The sequence below is a fragment of the Furipterus horrens genome, unplaced genomic scaffold, assembly GCF_987537825.1.
Source record: "Furipterus horrens unplaced genomic scaffold, mFurHor1.1.pri manual_scaffold_15, whole genome shotgun sequence".
Classification (NCBI taxonomy): Eukaryota; Metazoa; Chordata; class Mammalia; order Chiroptera; family Furipteridae; genus Furipterus; species Furipterus horrens.
Window position 1 is genome coordinate 1,327,366 of NW_028327185.1, and position 15,191 is coordinate 1,342,556.

At 58.1% G+C, this 15,191-nt stretch overlaps 1 protein-coding gene and 1 long non-coding RNA gene across 7 annotated transcripts in view; one reads left to right on the forward strand and one right to left on the reverse strand.

Annotated features, from left to right (window-relative positions):
* ZNF281 (zinc finger protein 281) overlaps positions 1-13,758 on the forward strand; it is a 28,400-nt gene extending 14,642 nt beyond the window's left edge. For 2 of the 6 annotated variants that reach the window (XM_090263311.1, XM_090263312.1), the window contains one exon: positions 13,199-13,758. In XM_090263311.1, the coding sequence (XP_090119437.1) occupies positions 13,199-13,406 (208 nt within the window). In that variant the 3' untranslated portion in view covers positions 13,407-13,758. Of the gene's footprint in view, positions 1-7,518; positions 7,598-9,858; positions 9,968-13,198 lie in introns of those variants that run through there. The other 4 variants (XR_016508265.1, XR_016508264.1, XR_016508263.1 and 1 more) reach the window with 4 other exon arrangements.
* On the reverse strand, positions 198-1,022 carry LOC149992288 (uncharacterized). Its single transcript, XR_016508278.1, has 2 exons — positions 903-1,022; positions 198-631 (listed from the first exon to the last, which is right to left on the reverse strand). It is a non-coding gene; the product is annotated as an uncharacterized LOC149992288 (long non-coding RNA).
* Positions 13,759-15,191: the final 1,433 nt, after the last annotated feature.

Consider the following 15,191-nt stretch of genomic DNA (forward strand, 5'->3'; position numbering starts at 1 on the left):
GTCCTGCTTCCCCAGGATGCTCGGTCTGGGGATTTCCTTTTCAATCAGCGGGGAGGAGAACACGCCACTGTTTCTCTTCTCCGTCAGAACAGGGGGTTTCACACTCGCTCTGTGACCCCACCGTCCCGCATCACCTGTGGCACAAGTCCTGTACTAGGTAGAAGCTTTTCACACAAAAGAACGTTTTCTTCATCATCCTCGGACACATTCTGTTTTGTTTCTCACAAAGAGCTGGATGGGATCCACCGAAAACCCACCTGAGACTTGAAAAACACTGTTCTGGAGGAAGACGGTACCAGCCCCTCTGAAGACAGAGTGGCTTGTGCATCTGTGCTGACTCTGTCCCTTGGGGAGGGGGCAGGAGGAGATGCGTCACTCCAGTGCCACTAGGATACGGCCGGGATGGCCCTGTGCTCGGCAGTGAATCCCACGCCCTCTTCTTCCTCAAGGAAGGTTTTAGAGAGAGATCGAACGCGGGGTCTCTCCAGCCACACCGGTGGGAAGCAGCTGATGGCGGCTCGTGTCTCTCACGGGTGTGATCACGGGCATGGTCCTGGCGCTGCTCTTGGCCCACGGGTGACTGTCTCCTCTGCATCATCAGGTGACTAGCATGGCTGGAATTGCATCACTGCTGAAGCCACAGTATCGTGTTTATTCATTTTTTAAAAAGATTTTATTTTTAGAGAGAAGGGAAGGGAGAGAAAAGGAGAGGGAGAGAAATATTGATCAGTTGCCTCTCGCATGTGCCTGACCAGAGACTGAACCCGCAGCCCTGGCCTGTGCCCTGACCGGGACCCTCGCAGGGCTGAGGAAAGTGTGCAGTTTGCCTCAATCCTTCAGCCTTTTCTAGAAAAGGGGGTCTTGCTTAGACTCTCTCTGCAGCGGGGGCCGGGGTTACTCACCTGTGGATCGTGCCAATCCCGGGGGAGCCCCGCCCCAGGCGCACTGGAGAACGGGCTTCTGGACTGTCCTGTGGCAGCCCCGGCGGCATTCCCCCACCAGCCACGTCAGCTGCCGTCTCCTCCTGGTCACCAGGCCCCATGTTGGGCTGGAAAACACCGACAGACAGAGACCGAAAGGTCTCGCTCTCCTGGAAGGGACGTTCTAGTGGGAGCGAGCAGGCAGGGCAGCCGGCGAGGTAACGGGCCTGTGACAAGTGCCACACCGCGGGGACCCTGGCTGACATGCTGGGAGGGATGGGGTGGGGTCCCCTTAGACAGGGCGTCTGGGAGCAGTTGGCACATGTCTCCTTCCTGCCCCGTCCAGGCCCGCGACGGCAGTGGGGAGCCAGGTGGGAGCGACTGAGGTGGGGGACGGGTGCTCAGCACCCACTCCAGCCACTGTGACCGGTTGCCTCCAAATGCGGACACGAAGGGTCTGCAGAGATGGCCCCAGTCTGGTTCTGTTAACCTTTGAGCCCTGGTTCACATGTAGGAACCATCCCTTCATTTTCATGCGCGTTTTAAAATATCCCAGGCAGCAAACGTACACACTTCGGGCAGAGTCTCTGCGGACTTACACAGGGGGTTTGTATACACCCCTTTAATTTCACATCCCAAACTGTACTTCTCTGTCGAGGGGCGCCGCTCCTTTGTGCATGCCTTCATTCCTGCATGTATGCATTCGTTCGTTCATTCATGCATTCATTCACTCATTCCCGTGTTCATTCATTCCTGCATTCATTCATTCACACAGTCATTCATTCATGCACGCATTCGTTCACACACGCATTCATTCACACGTTCGTTCATTCATATTCATTCATGCACGCATTCATTCACATTCATTGATTCATTCATGCATTCACACATTCATTCACGCATTCATTCATTCCTGCACGCATTCATTCACATTTATTGATTCATTCATGCATTGATTCATTCATGCATTCACACATTCACGCATTCATTCACTCACACATTCATTGATTCACTCATTGATTCATTCCTGCATGCATACATTCATTCACGCGTTCATTCATTGACGCATGCGTGCTTTCGCGCATTCAGCACGGTGTACTGAGAACCTGCAGGGTCCCAGGGCTGCTGCAGGGACAAGAGAAGTGTCATCTCTGCTCACAGTGGCTCCAATCTCCTGCGACGCCACCGGACCCCTGTCTCTCTGACTCTGCCTGCAGACTGCTCACGTCGCTGCCTGACAGCCTCCTATGTGGAAGACGATCTTCATGTGACGTAAGTGGATCTGTGACACCTTCTGCTATTGGTGACACTTCCGCGTTGCTATCGGCAGACATGTTCATTCTTTGGGACGTGGGCGACTGACCTCCGATTGGGTAATTTCGGTGCGTGAGAGAGGCACCTCTTGGGCCATGGTTGTTCTTTGTTCAGGAGGGTTGTCCTGCTTGGCCCTGACTAAGGCGTCACATGGTGCAGTGGGCGTGACGCTCTGACTGGGGACACGCCCAGAGGGAAATCATTTCCACTTCCTGCTCGCGGGCCCAGATTCGAGAAACACAGTTCTGTTGAAAGCTCGCACGGGTGTCCACGGCCCAAGGTCTCAGCAGGTGTGGTGGTTTAGAAAGCGCTGCACAGAGCGGCACAAACCTCGCGGGCTTCCAGTCCTGCCCTTGGAAGAATTATTCGCATAGCGTTTGTTTGCAACAGTGTAACTCATACCTGTCTTGCCGTCTCCTGGCTCACGTGACTGTCGAGTTTACGGAGCGCAGCTTAGCAGGAGGCGTCCTTCTCTGGGCAGGCTTCTGAGTTCTTGGAGACAGTGAAACAAACCTCTAGAGTTTAGTCAATATTTTTTCTTTTTAATGCTTTTAATAACAAACCAAAGCTGTCTCCTTTCATGTGTAAACGTATGACAAGGATCTATGGGACTGGGAGGCCGTGCAGCCCCTGTGGGGGCTGGTCAGCTGCACGGTTAGTGGGGCGATGAACCCCTTTATTGGGCAGCCCCCACGCCTTCCTCCACCTGTGGAGTGCTCTCGGGGTGTCTAGGTGAGAGCTGCCCCCCAGGTGCTCTGGATGTGAAAACCTGGGACTGAGAAACAGTAAGACGGACGTCGCACAGCTGGGGACTGGTCTCCCTTTGGGTCCAGCCTCCAAAGTCCAGTCTTGAAAGGGCCACGTGCGTTCCAGACCCGGGGGCGGCTGCAGGGGGCAGACCCAGAGCTTTGCACAAAACTGTTTTCTCGGAAAGTGGTTTCTGCAGGAGCGGCCTGAGCTGGGGGTCTTCCCAGGCAGAGCCGAGTGCCGAGCGCAGTCTGACGGCGTCCTGGGCGCCGGCCATCCTGGGCCAGCGTTGGAGACACTGGATGTGGATGTGAATGTCCTGCCAGCCGTCAAACGCGGGACAAGCCCCCGGACCCTAGTTTTTAGAGGACAGACGTGTGAAATGAGCTGTTGCTATTTTAAAAGTATTTATCTTCTGATTTATTTATACGAAGTATGAAGCACTGTACATGACCTTTTATTCCCTTTGAAAGTTATCAGCACAGAAGCTCAGCGTTACAGAAAGTTATGGAAAAAGAGGGATAAAAAGGACCCAAAATCATGCCTTGTCTTTCAACACGGAAATCCATTTGGCCGTGCGTGTAGTCACAGGACAGATATGACCGGTGTCCTGCCTCTTCATTGCACGTTGTCCTCAGCCCTTTGTTCCTATCGTGACAGCGTAATTCATTGCAATGGCTGTGGATTCTGTCACCGGGACGATGTACTGTAATTAACATTCTTCCTACTACGGTATTGGGCATTTAGGCTGATTCAGATTTGCTATGAGATTTTTTTTTTCTCATTTCTAAAGATAAGTTCCCAGCAACGAGAGGACTGTGTCCAAAGGACCGGAGATTTTTGTGACTGTTTCCCCATACTGCACCCCCTGCCCCCCGACTCACAATGCAGACTGGGCGGGGGGCCGGGATGGGGTGCTGGGGTGTATATGGGATGAGGGCCAGCTCTTGGGACGCACCAGGAGGCGACTTCTGTGACCCCTGACACGCTGTCAAATTGCTTTACCGAAGTTTCGACCTTTTTCTTGGCACTGGGAAGGTGACTCATCAGCCCGGAGCCAGTGCTCCCATTTCCAGACAGTTAATTATTATTCCCATATTAGGCAGAGAGAGGGGTTCTGCACTCACCCGTGTGTCCTGTAGTTGCTTTCATTTCACAGAGCTGACCTGGGGAGGCGTCTGTCCCGGCCGGCGGCGCCGTGGACAGGGGGCCGCCCTCTGAGGACTCAGGGCTGGCCCCGGCCCTGCAGTTGGTTCTTCCGGCCGAGACCCCCGTCTCGGAGGTCCAAGGCGGCAGCTGGGGGGCGCCCCTGGCCGAGCTGCCCCAGCTGCCTGTTTTAGCTTCAGGTCGGCGGTCTGTGGCTAGGGGCCTGGGTATTTTGAGAGAAGTAATTTTGAAAAGTAATTTGCAATTCATAGCTGTGAATAGCCTCAGAGAGCCATAGGCTGGTTATTGGTGGAAACCCTCTCTGTCCCCGCCCCCTGCACCGGAGGGAGAATCACCCACAGGTTTTGGGGAAACACTCAGCCAGCAGGGTGTCAGGTGGCTGGGGTCACAGTGCCTGCACTTTGCAGCAGGCCCTAGACCTCGGTCTTCCCTCTTGACAAGCACGGGTGTTGGAGACAGGAGTCCCAAGGGCCCTGAGACCTTCCAGGTTCTCTTGTCTGGCCAGCGACTCCGACTGGATCTTCACTTCTGTAGCCAGAGAGGCAGCCGCCCTGTCCGCTGGGGCCTCTCAGGCACCCACGGAGAAAAGCCAAGGTGTGAAACCCAAACCCACGGTTAGAGTTTGACCTTTGCACCGAAAGGTTTTGTGGCTTGCGTAATTAGAACTGATGGTAAAGCTCTTTGAACCACCTGTGGGCAGACAGTTCCGGGCCACCTCTGCCCTCGTGGGTCCGTGGAACATCAGACCGGGAGGAAAGGCAGTGATCACTGGGTCCAGCGGGTTGGGGGAGGGTGGCCAGGCTGCCGGAGCGGCTCTCCAGCCGCTGACCGCCACTTCGTTTGCTGGCTGTAAAAACTTTAGCATAAAAGACGGCCTGTCAGCAGCGACACCCTACACGCAAAGGCCAGTGACCCGTCACTTACCATCCTGAAAAGCACTACTTCTCACTGTCTCCTGCGAAAGCAGCATCAGGAGAGGGGTTAACCCTGAAGCCACGTGGCCACGCAGGTGCCTGTCTGGGGAGCTGCCCCCAGAAGGTGAAGGCCAGGCTGGCTGAGCTGGTGCCTGGGCTTCCCGCTGTTGCTGGACGGCTGTGTGGGAGAGTGGGGATGTGGGGTTCCGGCCAGCGTCACCCAGCGCCCAGCAGCCCTTGTCCAGGCGGGCTGTTCTGGAGAGGAAGCCCGCCCTGGACCTGCCCCGCAGGGAGCAGGAAGGTTCCGGCCACAATCTCATCAAATTTGCCCCCCCCCCCTTTTTTTCGGGGCCCATTATGAGCCAGGAGCTGCTCCAGGTGTTGGGGGCCTTGCCCTGCTGGGGAGCCAGACAGTAAGTAAGTAAACAGACTGGGCTTGTCAGGTGGAGATAACACTATGAAGAGAGAGCGGAGGATGAGACCAGTGATGGGGGAAGCTGGTTTTAGGACAGATAAGGTCCCATCAGTCTCTCTCATCAGAATGGGAGGAAGTCAGAGACCCTGAGCCTGAGATACTGGGGACAGATGACTGGGAGGGGCCCCGGCCCGAGGCAGCTGGAGGGGAGGGAAGGGAACGGAGTTCGGGCGGAGGAGGCCAGAGAGCTGGGCGGGGCGGCCAGCCCGGCCTGAAGGAGGGATGTTCTTTGGCTTTTCTTTGGAGTAAGATGGGACACCTCAGGGCGTTGTGGGCAGAAGTGCGGCACCGTCTGTCTCTCACTAAGGGGACTTTTCCAGGGTGATGCTGAGCCGGGCCCCGGGGCCAGGGCTGATGGGGAGGAGCCACGCAGAACGGCACTGTTGGTCAGCCACAGGGAAATTAATGACAGGGAACGATGGTGATTCATTAATGTACGTCATCGTAAGGTGAATTAATGTGAGCTAATGACAATTTTAAAAAGTTGAAAAACCCTGCCCTCCATCGCACGCCCCGTGTTTCCAGCAGTCAGCAGCCCCGTGGACCAGGCGGTGAGATGCGGGCCGTCTCCCTGGTCACGGGAAGTTGGAGGGATGGAGCCCTGCTGGCCCAGCCAGGAGCACCGGGCTGCTGAGTCGGGGGTGGACCGTGCAGGGTCTGTGGTGGCCCCGGGGAGACCACCCGCGGCCCAGATGCGGGGTGAGGTGGGCGCCATGGTGGTGGTGAGAGGCGGCTGGGTTTTGAATATGCTTTGAAGGCAGAGTCACTAGGCTTTGCGGACGGGACCGGTGTGAGATGGGAGGAGACACTGATGGAATCTGTGGGTGAGGATGAGGGGTGCACACGGAGGAGGAGCCCCATCCTGGGCACCTGGAGGAAGGCGGGGCGGGGCTTGCAGGAGGTCCACAGAGCCCTCCTCCGGCGGCAGGAGACGGGAGGTGCGTGGGAAGTCTGAGGCAGAGGCTTCCTTCCAACAGCTGTGGGAAGGCGAGTTGGAAAGGGAGCCTTAAGGTGTAAGATTTGTTGGACGGGGCTGGGGGCCCCTTGAATCGGTGGCCACACACGCCTCACCCCAGCAGGGTGGAGGCTCCAGCACAGGTGAGGGGACGGGCAGTCACAGCAGACGCGGAGGAGAGGGAAGGGCAGAGGGCTGGCGAAGAGGGAGTGTGACGTCTCCGAGAGCCGTGGGAAGGAGAGAAGCTGATCCACGCCCCGACTCCTGAGTCAGTCCTGTCACAGGTGGTGACAAGGTCAGGCCTTTGCAGTCCATGTACACGCCTTCCTTGGAGTCTGGCGTGCGGAGTCCCAGAATTCCATACGCTGCCATTGCGTATGGACCTCAGTGGAGCGGATTGGCCACCCCGAGACCCAGCAGGGCTGGCCTCAAGCTGGCTGCGTCCCTGTGACCCTATAATCAGCGACTCCGTGGCCTCCCGTAGCCTCTTCCCAAACACGGACCTTCCACGTGGCCCTGGGGACTTACCTGCCTATTGAACGTTGCAAGTGTGCCAGTGTTTATCTGTTAATACCTCTTGGGATATTAACTAAACTCTTGGAAGGGCAGCTTCTGGGTCCCACGATGGAACCTTGGCCACCGGGTCCTGAGCGGCTGAGAGGAACCGTGCCCCAGCAGCCTGGTGGCCTTCAGGTTCAACTCTGTCTGCCCACAAGTGCTGCTCTCCTGCTCCTGGTTACTGCAGGGGACCCCCCTTTGCGGGCGGACGGAGCTGTCCCTCTCGGGGCCGCGCAGCGTGGGGATGAACGCTGGAGCCTTTGTTTAATCAGGAGAGACTGCAGGAGGCAGACTGACCCCCCCCGCCCCTCCCACCCTGCCCCCTCCATCCTCTCTCTGCCAGGCCGGGAGAGAACTCAGGACAATGTAAGAGGTAAATTTTTAACAAGACGGTCTAGCTGGGGCTTTGTAGGCTGGACTGATGGCGTCAGTGGCAGCTTTTAGCCAGAGTCACCCTGTTGTTTGCAGAGTTTTCTCCATCGCTGGGGCGACTGTGCTGCCGCTGTAGGAGCTGGCTGAGCCTCCGAGGGACAGGAGACGGCAGAAGGTGCAGCAACGCCGGCAGCGGGTCCCGGGAGCTCTGGGGAGGCTCAGGAAAGGCTCCCCAGACGCACTTGTGGTCGTGGCTTGGAGTCCCGAGGGCGGGGAGAAAAGCTAGAACCGAGTGCAGCCCACAAAGGGTTTCGTGCTTGGAGTCTGCGCAGTGCCGGCTGAATAGGCCGATTGTGTCCGCCCGCGCCCCTCGCGCCCGCCCGCCCGCACAGATAACCCGCACAGAACGCCCATTCATTCCCCAAGGGGACGTCTCAGGGACACGCGGCCCCCGGCCCGGCCGGCGGATGAAGGGGCCGGGCTGACCCGACACGCGTGTCGGCGCCCTGCGCACACGCAACAGGGAAGGCAGGCGTGGGGCGTTTTCACCAGCGAATACAAGGGAGGCTTCTCCTCGTAGATGAAATCGCTAAGATACAACATTGTTCTTACAGCTTATTTTTGAGCAGAAACCTGATTTTTGTGGCTTCAGGAAAGGCCCCATGGGTGGAAGCCGTGGTGGCTTTCTTTTCAGTGCGACCCCCGTTAGTGGAGATGCAGACGGTGAGTTCCTTTCTGAGGGAGACAGAGCAGGCCGTGCAGACCTGTGGGCAGGACGCCCTCTGTCGGGTCCTTACTTGCTGAGTAGATTTGGACCCTTACGTGTTTTCTGCTAGGAACCGGCTGTGTGACTCTGGGTGTTATTTAGCTCTCTCTCTTTTTAAAAGATTTTATTTATTTTTAGAGAGAGGGGAAGGGACGGAGAAAGAGAGGGGGAGAGACATGAATGTGTGGTTGCCTCTCAGGCCTCCAACTGGGAACCTGGCCCACAACCCAGGCCTGTGCCCTGACTGGGAATTGAACCGGCGACCCTTTAGTTCGCAGGCTGTGCTCCATCCACTGAGCCACAGCAGCCAGGGCTAGCTCTTTTTTTTTTTTTTCAATTGTAAGATTGGAATGAGAAATATGTGCTATGAAGAAATATTTGTAGACGTGTTTTCAAGCCCCGTGAGAAGGGCGCACTCAGGAACCAGCCCTGGAAAGGTCCGATCCTGTCAGGGACCCTGCGTGTTCGCAGATGAGTTTGTTTTCCCGAGCCTCTGACGGCAGGCGCCCCTGAACTCTGCAGCTCCTTCACGGCCAGAAACGCCGGGTGCGCGGGACGGCCACGCAGCGGCTGGGTTCCGGCCGCTGACTGTCCGCGGCTTCGTCGGCTCGGTCCCCGCGGGCCAGCCCTGTGGCTGTCACGGCGCCCCTTGGTTTGAAGGTGGCGCAGGCGGGCGTGGGGTCCTAGGTGGCAGCAGTGTGGCGTGGCCTTGGCACAAAGCAGAGGGCGGGGGTCAGGTGCCCTGGAACCTCCAAAGCCCTGCAGGCCGGCTTGTGCTTCTGACCGGGGGCCCCTCTGGCAGGAGAAAGCTCTGGACACTGACCCCTCCCGCATTCCTGCCCCCTCCTGTCCCCGAGGCCTCAGAGAGGCACAGTCCAGAGAAAAAGTCGATTCCGCTGGGGTCAGCGGAGCGGCGCCGTTTGAGGAACTGCAATCCAGGCTCCTCGCTCTGAGTTCCAAGGTCCACTGCCCGGGAGTCACCCCGACCGGGCACCACTGGCCTGGAGAAGCGCTCAGACGGACGGTGACTTTCTGGGGGGCTGCCACCCGCTGGGAAAAGGGAGGTGTCAGCGCCTGCCTGTCCTGCCTCGGAGGCGCCCATTTCCACGCCCACCGGAGCCACCTGCTGGTAGCTGGAAGTTACCCATCTTTCTGTGAGAAGGGGGAGCTGGGTTTCAAGGGAGTTTTCTGTCTGCAATTCTTATTTGAAACAGTGTGTCTTGGGGTCATTGTTTGCTCTGTCGATCTGTAATTTGCGGAGGGGAAACTGTTCACAAACAAGGTGCCTTCCTGGAGTGGCGCATTGACCATCCACCAGAGCGCAGCCGCTCAGGCTTTCTCGAAGTGTGCGTTCGAGTGAGCAACTGAGGCCCTGGCTGGGTGTCATTGGTTAGAGCGCGGGTCTGATTTGCCGAGGTTGGGGGTTCGATTCCCAGTCAGGGCACATTCGAGAAGGAACCAAGGAGAGCATCAATAAGCGGAGCAACAAATTGATGTTTCTCTCTCTGTCTCTTAAATTAATAAGTGAAAAAACCATTAGTCCCGGGGAGACTAATGGTCCTTGAGTCCAGAGCACTGTGCCTGGGTCTCTGCCTGGGTTGTGAACACACCACAGATGCCAGCGGATTCTCTAGGGACCTGAAAACGTCCTTTTGTTTTCTTTTTTTAAGGAAATCGATTGAGACACCATTCTTGCCTGGCTCTCCCAGGACAGCGATCCAGCACCTTGGGCTTTGAGTTTTGCCTTCCTTCTGGCTGCCCCTTAGGCGTGTCATGAACACAGCCAGCCTTTCTGAAGTGGGACTTGATGTCTGTTTGACCCTCCCAGTGCCTCCCCCCGCCAGTCCCGAGATCCCTTGGCTTTTTCATTTCTGCCATCCTCTTGATTCTCAGTAAAAACTGCATATGTAATCCTATCCTCCGAAGTTAAGTGTTATTTTTTGTTATATCTATTTCGATCTTTTTCAGTGAAATAAAACACTGGTGATCAAGTCAGGTTCCCTTTGAATAATTCCAGCCCCTCCTTCTGTCCTCACCCCACAGAGTTCATGTTCAGTTTGTTGTGTGCTTTTAAAACGTTTTGTGGAGAGTGGCATGTAGCCATGGTGATCTGTAGGATTGTCTTCCGGGTTGAAGTGTGTAGCAGTGGTTCCGTGTATGCCGATTGCTCTCTGCTTTCCTTGCTTCCCAGAACGTTGTCTTTGGCCATGTGTGTAGGTGTGTGTACACACAGAGCGACAGACCTGTGTGTCTCTGTAGACACTCTCTGCTATTCATCCCCATCCCCATTGTCACTCAGTGTCTGGTATCTCACGGTATGAATAATGCCACCACTGAGTCATGGCCCCTCCGTGGGCATGTCGGTCGTTGGAATGCTTTCACCGGTAGAAACAGCGCTTGTGTTATTGTTCCCGTGTCAGAGGCGGGCAGCGCTTTCCCAGGCCAGACCCCTTCAGGCAGGAGCATTGCGTTTAATGCCAGATTGGTTTTCCGCTGTGTGAAACGTTCTCCAAATACTGCCTAGCACTTATCAGACTTATTTTTTTGAACTTATTGAAAATTGTTTTCTCGTGATGAGAACTTTCTTTCTTTTTAAAGATTTTATTTATTTGTTTTGAGAGAGAGGGGAAGGGAAGGAGAAAGGGAGAGAAACATCGATGTGTGGTTGCCTTTCACGTGCCCCCCACTGGGGACCTGGCCCGCAAGCCAGGCCTGCGCCCTGGGAATTTAACCGGTGACGCTTTGGTTCGCAGGCCGGTGCTGTCCCATGAGCCACAGCAGCCAGGGGGCATGTTTAAGGTCTGTTGTCTTAGCAGCTGTCGCATGTGCAGCGCTGTTAGCCCAGTCACCGCGCTGGGTACTCCATCCCCAGCGGACGCCTTAACTTCTGCGGATTTTAACGCGGCCGATACAATCCAGTCCCTTCCTTCGTCCTCGGTAAGGGCAGCGCGTGTTCTCCCGGTGACTCCTCAGGCCGGTGGCCGGGGAGCAGGTGCAGCGCAGCAGCCGGTCCGTCCTCGTTGGGGGCCTCTGCTCCTCAGACGGCAGGTGCGCGTGGGCTCCCCGCGGGGCTGCCTCAGGGTCCAGGTCTCCTCCGCCGGCCCCCGTGAGGGCAGGCGACCCGCCATCCGTGGAGCTCAGTTTCCTTACCGTCCAGGCGGTGGGGTGGTGAGTGTCTGTCCTGTCCAGGGCTGTGAGGGTCAGACGGGACACAGGGTCAGGGCCGGACAGGAGCCTCGCCCCGGGTCAGCCCTCAGGTGATGTGGGTGTCGCTCAGAGGCCAGCTCAGGCGTCACCGCTCCGCAGGCCTCCCCTGACCCTGGCGCCCGGCGTGCGGCCGGCTCTGGGCTGTGGGACGGCGCCCGCTTCTGATCGGCCTGGACCGGAGCCTCTGCTTTGAATGGAGTCCCTGCCGCCCTGCTTCCCGTCACCATGCTGTTCCCTGAACTCCATTCCCGGGACTACAGCGACGATCCCGAAGGACCTGTGGACCCCGCTCCAAACCGTGTCTCCAGCCAACTAGCGAGGGGACAGGACCTGTGGGCAGGGCAGCACCTCGTGTGCGGAACTGAGCGGGGGCCCTGTGTCCCCTCGCAGCCGCTCGTTTCTCGTCCCCGGCCTGGCTGACATCTGCCCGCTCCTGCCCTCTCCTCACCCTCGGCCTGCAGCCCGCCCGTCTGCCGCCGGACCCAGAGCTCGCCCCTGGGCCCCAGAAACGTCTCCTTCAACCCAGGATCTCGGCCCGTGTTGGGCTGGGCCTGGCCAGCAGCTTCCACCCACTCTTTGCCTGTGACAGGTGCTGACTTTCTCAAGGCCAAGTCCAGGGCCAGGACTCGGCTGCTCCCGCGGCATCTTTCAAAGTCTGAATTCACGTAGCACAGAGTCCCCGTCCTGGCCTCGTCCCCGGGGAGCCTGGCGGACCCTTTCCTCCCTCGCTCGCAGCCACATCTTCTGCAAAGCCTTTCAAAGGGCCCAGGCAGCCCCCCCCCCTTGACCCCACATGGCAGGTCTGTGCCCAGAAAGCGAACACAGTTCTGAATCCGAAGTGGAGGTGCAGCAGTGACGTTCAGACAGCTAAGAGTGTGCTCCTGGGGACAGTGGGACTGACAGGGGAGCAAAGCCCAGGAGCCCCCGCCGGAGAGCGACCGGAGCGGCCGGGGGCTCAGAGGTTTGCGGAGATTCCAACGGCCCCAAGTCTCGCCTGCGAACCCCTCCCGATAACCAAGCAACCCCCACCCCAGTGACAGCCTGCCTGGAGCCCTGGGCTTCCTCGCCAGCACTGCGGGCTTCCCGGAGGCTCCGCTGCCTCACCGGTGCAACGGGGCCAGAGTAGCCGCTCCCGCGGTTGCTGGGAAGGCTGCCCGGAGAGCCTGGGCCTGGGCAAGGGGTCTTGTTTCAGACAAAGGTGTGTGGGGGTCAGGCCCGTCCCGAAGTAACTTCTCAAAGTCAGGACTTCCCTGGGAGTTTGAAGTTAAGACACTTTAAAAATATTCCCGGACAAGGACGCATCTGATCACCGTCCGGCTGGGGAGGTGACATGGGGGCACCTGGCTGCTCCCTCGGGCTCCGCTCCCCTTCAGTCAGGGCTGGGGCAGGCGGGGGGGCTGCCCGGCTGCATTTACAAAGACCCCCGAGTGGTTTCCGTCCTGTGGGGTGTGGCACGCACTGGCACAGACGCCGCCAGGGAGGCACGGGCTGAAAGCCTCCATGTCTGGGTCCTCGCGGTGAAAAGGCAGTGGGTTCATTTGCCTCCTGTAAACACGCGGGGCAGCCTTGTGCCTGCTTCGTCCTTGGTCTGTTTATCCGACTCGGGGAACAAACCCTGGCTTCCCTCGGACCACGGGAGGGAAAGGTGCGACCTGCAGCTTCCCCAGCAGCTGCATCTGCGGGGAGCCCCCCGCCCCGCTGGGGCCATTGAGATGCTAATAGGCGGACAGCAGTGTGTTCAGCAGCAGCCGCATAGAACTGTGCTCCTGACCGTCCTGTCTCTCCTTCTCGTTGTCTTGCCAGTGCTGGTCCCGTTGTCTGGAGAGGCCCGTGGACCCTGCCGACCGTCCAGCCCGACGTCTCTGCAGCGCTGGCCGGCGGCGAGGCCTCTGCACCCGAGGTCTGCGGCCTGAAGGTGCTGAGCCCCCCGTCGGCCGGGGGGTCGGCTGGGGGCGCACCGAGGAAAAGCCCCGCAGAAAATCCCTCCGAGAGCTGCTCTGTTGTCCTTTAAACGTCGGGAAGGAGGCTGGCGAGGGGATTAATGCACAGACGCGTAGGGCAACGCGTCAGCTTTGAAACGGGGTTTCTGGGCGTCTGCGAGCCTGTTTCTGGTTAGTGATCGGTGGGGGACATTCTTTATTTCTTGCTGTTCTTAGTCCCAGCAAATGAGTGTCCACGGTAAGGCGGGGGTCTTGCAATGTTTGGTAAAAAGGAGAAAATTAGTCTTTGCTGTTATTTTGAAGTTTTGCACAATGAAGATTTTTGAATTTGTTTTCTTTTGAAGGTTGCAGAGCAAATAAATGAATGAATAAATAAATAAAAGGAGTGCTGGCCCAGACCCTGAGGGTCGAGGCCGAACTTGAGCAGAGCTCAGAGAGTCTGTTTTCCTCCGCTGACCCTGGGGTGGGACACGCAGGGTGGTTACTTCAACTGTATTAATAAGGGAGTGGCAGGAAGTCTCTGAGTTTCCTTCAAATTGCAAAGAAAGTTTCCAGAACGCTGGATGGGACCGTGGATTGAAGATAAAGATAAACTGGTATTCAGAGCTGCTGTTTTAGCTTTGTCATGCGAAAGTGGTTCCCTTCTGAGTAAGTGTTCCACCAAAGAGATTACAAACGCCCCTCCAAGGAGGAAGTCAGAAATTTCTGTTTACAGAATTAACAAACGTCCTGAGGTCATTTCACAAGGCGGACAGTCACCACTGAAGCAGCTGCGGGAGCTTCCTCCGCACGCTTGCGTCACTGCGGACAGGGGACAGCACAGGGGACCAGCCCGGGAAAGGCCCCCCACCCCCCCACCCCCCGCCGCTGCCTGTGGCTTCCTGCCAGCTCAGGGCTTCCTGCCTTCTCCCAGTCCTTCCTGACGTCCCTGTAAAAGACGAACATTTGTTTTTAATGCCTCAGAGCTGCCGCCACTGAAACTTGGGGGTGACGTCACGCCCAAGCCCTCCTGAGTCCGGGCAGCGTGCCCCCAGCAGCCCGTGTCTCAGCCCTGGTTTGGGCTCTCTGCACAGTTCAGAGGGGCGGGGCGGGGGCCAGGAGAAAGGGCAGAAAGGCTGCTAAGAGCCTCCCAGCGGCCGGTGGGACCCCGAGAACGAGTCCAGCCTCACACCTCCGTGCCCTGAGCACCTCCGTAGCCAGGACCTGCAGGTGGACACGCGAAATCTACGGAAACTCTGCTGTGCTTTTCCCCTGGTTTGACTCAGGGACGCAACACAGTGACTTGGTGTTGAGGGAACACGCGGGACCCCCACCCCCCACCCCCCCGCCTTTCCTCAGGCACTGCCGCTGGGAGCTGGGACTGGGGCTCACCCTGCAGCAGGTGCGGCAGGTAGGTGCTGGCCTGTGCTGGGCCGGAACTCGGTCGCGGGGTGCTCCGGCCCCCCAGCGCTGTCCCCAGCAGGCACCTGTGGACGCAGGCTGCCTTGGTTTCCAGGCTCAAGTTGTTTAAGGCCTGGGGGGCCCGGGGCGAGTGACTGGGGCCAGAGGACCCACTCAGCAAAGTGACGGTTTCACTCCTCGCCCTCGGGTGCCTGGTGCCACCAGTCCTGAGCGTCCTGGGAGCCGGGCGCCTGAGCCCTGGCCTGGGTGGGGGCCGCTCTGCTGGAGGAAGGAGCCCACGGAGCGAGTCAGCCCCATGCGGGGCTTGGTGGAAGGGGTTTCCGGGTGGAGGAAACGGCAGAAGCAGAACCAGACATCGACCCCCGGAAAGATGCAGGACCAGCAAGGACTCCGGTGTGACTGGCCCCGAAGGCGTGCGGGGCGCGTGGGCGGGGGTGGGGCAGGTGAGGGCGTTG